The sequence below is a fragment of the Sphaeroforma arctica genome (assembly GCF_001186125.1).
Source record: "Sphaeroforma arctica JP610 unplaced genomic scaffold supercont1.120, whole genome shotgun sequence".
NCBI lineage: Eukaryota > Ichthyosporea > Ichthyophonida > Sphaeroforma > Sphaeroforma arctica.
The window spans coordinates 73,295-80,766 of NW_014040438.1; the positions used below are offsets into that span (position 1 = coordinate 73,295).

The 7,472-nt window shown below is 43.2% G+C and overlaps 1 protein-coding gene across 1 annotated transcript; it reads left to right on the forward strand.

Annotated features, from left to right (window-relative positions):
- Positions 1–917: 917 nt before the first annotated feature.
- SARC_02629 (hypothetical protein) lies at positions 918–7,241 on the forward strand (the record flags this gene model as incomplete). Its single annotated transcript, XM_014303599.1, has 7 exons — positions 918–1,225; positions 3,194–3,402; positions 3,910–4,033; positions 4,345–4,474; positions 5,172–5,390; positions 6,611–6,720; positions 7,011–7,241. Exons 1-7 carry the CDS (start codon positions 1,007–1,009, stop codon positions 7,239–7,241), a joined length of 1,242 nt encoding a protein of 413 aa, XP_014159074.1. The 5' UTR covers positions 918–1,006.
- Positions 7,242–7,472: the final 231 nt, after the last annotated feature.

Here is a 7,472-nt window from a genome sequence, read left to right on the forward strand (position 1 = left end):
TATGGTGTTGCTGAAAGAACAAATTACATCTATACGAGAAATTCCCTAAATGCACACACGAGAGCAAAACACTCTTGAGAGTACACACGCACTGATCTAGATCACCTACCTTGTCAGTATGCCGACCATACAATATAGTATCTATCCGGCATTCCATCCAATTTAGTACACAAATAAATGATCACAAAACAAACAAATTCATCTCGACATGTCTGATTTCTCACGCACGCATGCGACATAAATCGTGCACACACGAGAACCGACCACAAATAGGACACACGGAGAGGCACAATTGAACTGAAGGGTTTTACCCATCTAATCATTCTATTAGCCCGATGTTGATGTACCCGGCCATCGTTCCAAACAGCAGACAGTAGGTCTCTGTTTATTGTAACGGAAGACAGAGAGATGATTGTCCGCTTTTGAATGTGTGTGTTGCGTTGTGTGTAGTTCTGCGTCTGTCTAGCACTATGTAAATACGTATTTACGAAGAAGTATATCAGAGTCATGACCCACTTTAGTAGTAGAGAGAAGAAGCTAAATAAAATATAGTGGGGATCGAACAAACGTCCGCAGGACTATGAGTACAAAACACCGGAGTTTTAGAAGTACAAAACGCCGAAAATTGTGGAAAACGTACAAAGTGTAGTGAGATTTCGACAGAGTCTTTTGGGGCTTCATGGCTGTTTGAACTGTTTTGTCTGACTACGTAATTAAAAAATGTAATATCTCTGCTGGTCGGATTAAATGATTATGGTTTGAACCAAGAGACCCAAGAACAATGAACTATAATCCTACCAGCAGTACAAATTAGTCCCATAAATGGCAAAACCCTAAACTCTAAAAAAAAGGCTACAAAAAAAGGACAGTCATCATGACTCAAAAGTCAAAACACATCAACATTCATATCTCCGAGACATCTATGATACCTAAACGACTACAATTGTAACAAGGTAGGAATTCCTTCACACACAAGACAGAAACCTTCAGAATACTTCATATCAACATGAATGGATCTATATCACGAGCCATCCCTGGGCTGCTGCTGCGGTCATACACCTTTCGTGTGCCATTATGCCACCGAGACCCTAATAGAGGCCCCGAGATCACTCTATTTGCGCGAGAGATGGTAGATGTGGAGAAAGACTCGTCCGATTTGCCCGTGTTGTGCTATCTCAATGGAGGCCCTGGATTCCAGAATATGCGACCGGCTTCTCGTAAACAGGTATATAAAATTACACACGCCAAAAGCCAAAAGCCCTGACACTTCGAGTGGTTGGTTTCTTTACTGGGACACTTCGAGTATCCAACATGCATCTGATGTCTGTTTTATATTTTTGATATTTATCGAATGTATTTATATTTGTTCATGTATCTGATATCTGTTCTATGTGATTTTTGATATCAGTATATCCATGCATCTGCTATCTGGTTGATGCAGTTTTCATCATTTCTATGCATTTGATATCAACACCCCCATGCATCTGCTATCTGATTGATGCAGTTTTCATCGTTTCTATGTATTTGATATCAACACCCCCATGCATCTGATATCTGATTGATGCAGTTAGTATCTGTTCTGTGTAGTCGACATTCGTCTCTCGTGGTCACCCATGTCTGTCGGAGGTGCTGCTTCCCAATTGTCAATTGTTAATTGTTACACCAAAATAAAATGCGATGGAGAGATCTCCTCGGTATACATATCAACCTCTATGTGTTATCTGGGCTGTAGTAACATGTGACTTTATCATTAGCATATGACCCTATCAGGAACACATGGCTATTAATTACATATGACTTTATTAATAACAAATGACTTTATTAATAACATATGACTCTGAAAATAACACATGACTTCAATATCAGCATAGGATAAAATACGACTTTATGTGTTACATATGATAACAAATGACGCTACTATTAACATGTGACTTTATTGATAACAGACGACTATTAATAGCATTTGACTTTATTATTTACACTTGACAACATATGACTCTATTCATAACATGCGCCTTTAGTATTAGCATATGACTATTATTTGCATATGACTTTACATATGACAACATATGACTCTATTTATAACATAGTAACAGTATATGACTATTATTAGCATATGAATTTCTTATCTACATATGACAACATATGACTCTATTTATAACATGTGACATTAGTAGTAGCATATGACTATTATTAGCATATGACTTTATTATTACATATGACAACATACGACTCTATTCATAACATGTGACATTAGTAATAGCATATGACTATTAACAACATATGACCTCAATAAAAACCTATGACTTTCAATAACATGACTTTATTGATTACATATGACATCATATGAATATTCATAGCATGTGACTTTAGTTATTGCATATGACTATTACTATTGAAAACTTGTGGCAATAATACGACAACACCCTGCCCTCCACCGCGTAAAGTTTGCTTCTCGTGGCTACAACGCACGATCAACTGGGTTTATAGGTAGGGTTATAGGCAGGTTTATAGGTAAGTTTATAGGTAGGTCTATAGGTAGGGGTATAAGTAGGTTTATAGGTAGGGTTATAGATAGGTTTATAGGTAGGGTACTAGGTAGGGTTATAGGTTGGGTAATAGGTAGATTTATAGGTGGGGTTATAGGTGGGAAATAGGTAGGTTAATAGGTAGGTTTATAGGTAGATTTATAGGTAGGGTAATATTAGGTTAATAGGTAGGTTTATAAGTAGGGTTATAGGTAGGTATATAGGTAGGGTTATAGCTAGGTTTATAAGTAGGTTTATAGGTAGGTTTATTGGTAGGCTTAACAATATTCCCCTTAGTGTGCCGCATTCGATTGACATCACACTGTGATACGGCGAATCCATACTCCATTGTGTCAAGGCAGACATGGACTGCTCACCCGGTCACAGTCGCATGCGTGACACTACTCACTATATGGTGTCTGTTTGGTGTCACATATGATACTGTGTCTATGGGGTGACACCTAGTGCTCTGTGTCTCACCAAACGGCATGCCATACGCGATGCGTGGCACGTGACACTTCACTCATGCGCACCTGTTGCATGGCCCTGGACAGGCGTGGTTTGACACTGTCCTGAAGACCCACTGAATGATTCTGATTGACCAATACGTGACACGTGACACATGACACTTCACTCGTGCGCACCTGTTGTATGTCCCTGGACAGGCGTGGTTTGACACCGTCCTGAAGACGCATCGAGTGATTCTCATTGACCAGCGTGGCACTGGGAAGAGCTCAGCCATCACACCCGCAGTACTACAATCGCTGGGCAGCGCACAGGCACAGGCCGACTACGTGCAGCATTTCCGACAAACCGACATTGTGTCGGACTGTGAGGTGGTACGCAGGCGGTTGTTTGGAGACGACAGGAAGTGGTATGTGTGTGTGTGTGTGTCATGTGTACAGCCGAGTTATAGGACAAGCAACCACGGCCATGGGTAGTGCGCCCAATGCATGGGACTGATACCCGCTGCAAGGCACTTGACTGCACTGGGCCTTATGCTGGATACCGTTGGACTAATCAGGGGCTTATGCTGGATAACGGTGGACTAATCAGAGGCTTATGCTGGATAACGGTGGACTAATCAGGGGCTTAAGTACCACGCCTCGTCTACCTACAGTCACTCACATCAGTTGACAGTGATGACATTCGTAACATCTGATGTGTTTCTGCATCAGGACGTCATGTACTTACTTATAGTTACTCACATCCACTGACAGTGATACATTTTTAAAATCTGATACCTTTCCGCATCAGGACGTCATTTACTTACTTATAGTTACTCACATCCACTGACACTGTTATTTAATATCTGATACCTTTCCGCATTAGCACGTCATTTACCTACATTCACTCTTTCCCACGGACATCTGTACATCAGGACGTTGTACGGCCAGTCCTTTGGTGGTTGGATCTCTCTGTCGTATCTGAGTTTTGCTCCCGAAGGTCTGCACAGTCTGCTGCTGACCGGTGGATTGGCACCCATCGGAAAGTCCATAGAGGAGGTAGGTAGCATTGGCAGTTCTATTATAGATTGTTAACCGGAATGATCAATTAAGATTCGCAGGTGACCGATACATTGGGTTAAATGGACGCGCACCCACGTGCTGTGTATGGAGTTCAAAGCATGGGACCCAACAAATTCCAGCGCATCCTAAAAACCCTAAACCCCCTAAAAACACTCTGAGAATCGCTGCGCAGGTGCATGGCCACAGGACTTATCTCCACCGACACACCGTGCACTCATCCGTCCAGACGTCTCTGTTGCTGTTTGCTGACGAGTGCCCGTGTGTGTCTAATCGTCTATCTCTCACAGGTGTACACATCCACCTTCAAAACATGTCTGACTAAGAACAACCGCTACTACCGCATGTACCCTGAGGACATCGCCATCGCGCGCAAAGTCGCCGACTATCTCGCTGCTAATGTCGTCTGCTTACCTGATGGTGTGTATTTATTACTGTGAATGTCGTCTGTTATCTGATGGTGTGTATGTGTTACTGTGAATGTCGTCTGTTTATCTGATGGTGTGTACGTGTCACTGTGAATGTCGTCTGTTTATATGATGGCGTGTGTGCATGGAGTTACCCACGCCTACCCTCGCTATCACGGTGATCTCCCTTATCACTGACTTCATCACCATAGCCATCGCAGCACTGACACGCCCACAGACAAGCGTGTCGGCGCCTATTCAACAACTTATGCATACGCACCATTCACTGCCGCTCATCCCGTGGGTGTATCTGTACTCTCCCTCAGGCAACCTAAGCACCATTCGCTGCCGCTCATCCCATCTGCGTATCTGTACTCTCCCTCAGGCAACCTAAGCACACGCACCATTCACTGCCGCTCATCCCGTGGGCGTATCTGTACTCTCCCTCAGGCAACCTAAGCACACGCACCATTCACTGCCTCTCATCCCGTGGGCGTATCTGCACTCTCCCTCAGGCAACCTAAGCACACGCACCATTCATTGCCGCTCATCCCATCTGTGTATCTGTACTCTTCCTCAGGCAACCTAAGCACACGCACCATTCACTGCCGCTCATCCCGTGGGCGTATCTGTACTCTTCCTCAGGCAACCTAAGCACACGCACCATTCACTGTCGCTCATCTCATCTGCGTATCTGTACTCTCCCTCAGGCAACCGGCTGACTGTGGGGCTGTTCCAGACGTTTGGGTTTAAGTTCATCTCCCACCACGCCCACGCCTTCCCTTCGCTGCACTACATTCTGGAGGACGCTTTCGACACCACCGGCACACTGACACCTGCCTTCATCAAAGCACTGTACACGCACGTGCCATTCGATGCCAATCCCATGTATGCACTTGTGCATGAGCTCATCTACGCCGACGGCAACGGTAAGTGAGCTGATGGGACGGCAGGTAGTGATGCGATGGAGAGAGACGTGTGACGGGTGTATTAGGCGGGTGTGTGCGAAAGGGGATTGTAAGCTGTTTGATGGTGTGGGTGTATTTAGGGTTAGAGAAAGTATGGGACGGCAGGTAGTGATGCGATGGGGAGAGACGTGTGACGGGTGTATTAGGCGGGTGTGTGTGAAAGGGGGTTGTAAGCTGTTTGGTGGTGTGGGTGTATAGGGTTAGAGAAAGTATGAGACGGCAGGTAGTGATGCGATGGGAAGAGGCGTGTGACGGGTGTGTGTGAAAGGGGGTTGTCAGCTGTTTGATGGTGTTGGTGTATTAGGCGGGTGTGTGGGGAAAGGGGTTGTAAGCTGTTTGATAGTGTGGGTGTATAGGGTCAGAGAAAGTAGGCTATTCGATGGGTACAAGTGTTCAGGGCGAGTAGGCTGACCATAAACTAAGTTCATGTTCTGGAAATAAACCATCTGCTCATATCAGACAATCACTCCGCTGATCATGCTATATATTACCCAATTACTCATCCTAACTCATCTGCAATTACTAATTCTATATATATATCATCTGCTATTACTAATTCTATCTATATCTCATCTGCGATTACTGACTCTATTTATATCTCATCTGCAATTACTCATTCTATTTATATCTCATCTGCTATTACTGATTCTATTCATATCTCATCTGCGATTACTGATTCTATTTATATCTCATCTGCTATTACTGATTCTATTTATATCTCATCTGCAATTACTGATTTTATTTATATCTCATCTGCGATTACTGATTCCATTTATATATCATCTGCAATTACTCATTCTATTTATATATCATCTGCTATTAGTGATTCTATTCATATCTCATCTGGGATTACTCATTCGACTGTTTCATCTGCTATTTCTCATTCTATTTATATCTCATCTGCTATTAGTGATTCTATTCATATCTCATCTGGGATTACTGATTCTATTTATATCTCATCTGCTATTACTAATTCTATTTATATCTCATATTATTTCTGATTCTATTTATATCTCATCTGCGATTACTCATTCTATTTATATCTCATCTGCGACTACTGATTCTATTTATATCTCATCGGCTATTACTCATTCTATTTATATATCATCTGCTATTACTCATTCTATTTATATCTTATCTGCTATTACTCATTCTATATATATCTTGTCTGCTTATCACAGGCGCAACAAATTGGGCGGCGAGTCGAGTGCAGAAACAAAGTGACGACTTCAACTATACACCCGACCAATCAGAACGCCTCAACTTCACCACAGAGATGGTCTTTCCATGGGTAAGCCCACCACACGCTCATTGCAAACGCATTACTCTTGCGTTGTTAACGTATTGCTCATGACTGGTCATCATGCGCTGCTATGGGAAGCTTGGGGGTCAGATCAATGCAGTACACCTTTCAATTGTGTGACAGATGCAGAAACGTATCACTCCTCGCTTGTGTTATTTAGATGGACTACGGCGGCGGCTATCAGTGGCACTGATACGATTCCTCGTTGCGTTGAATCGGCCCTACACTTTCACAACTATATATATATATATATACTGCACAACTACTCCCATCCACAGATGTTCGATACCATAGCACAACTACAGCCGTACAAAGAGTGCGCACAACTGCTGTCGCAAAAGACAGACTGGCAGCCACTGTACGACGCACAGGTGTTGGCGGACAACACAGTCCCCATAGCCGCAGCCGTGTACTACGAAGACGTCGCAGTGGACAGGGAACTGTCGCTCAACACCGCCCAATACGTGGGCAACACAAAGGTGTGTGTTGTTATGTGCTGTGTGATGTGATGTGTGTTGTGTTGTGTTATGTGATGTGTGATGTGTTGTGTGATGTGTTGTGTGATGTGTGATGTGTTGTGTATGTGTAGTGAGTGGTGTACTTTCGCTATTGTCTTGTATTTAGTAATTGAACCTATTTGATGGGCATGTACTGAGCAAATGTAAGGGAAGTCTTCATTGACTAAACGAAGATACTTCTGCACTCGCTCAGGGGCTTATATATAGACATGTCAATATCTA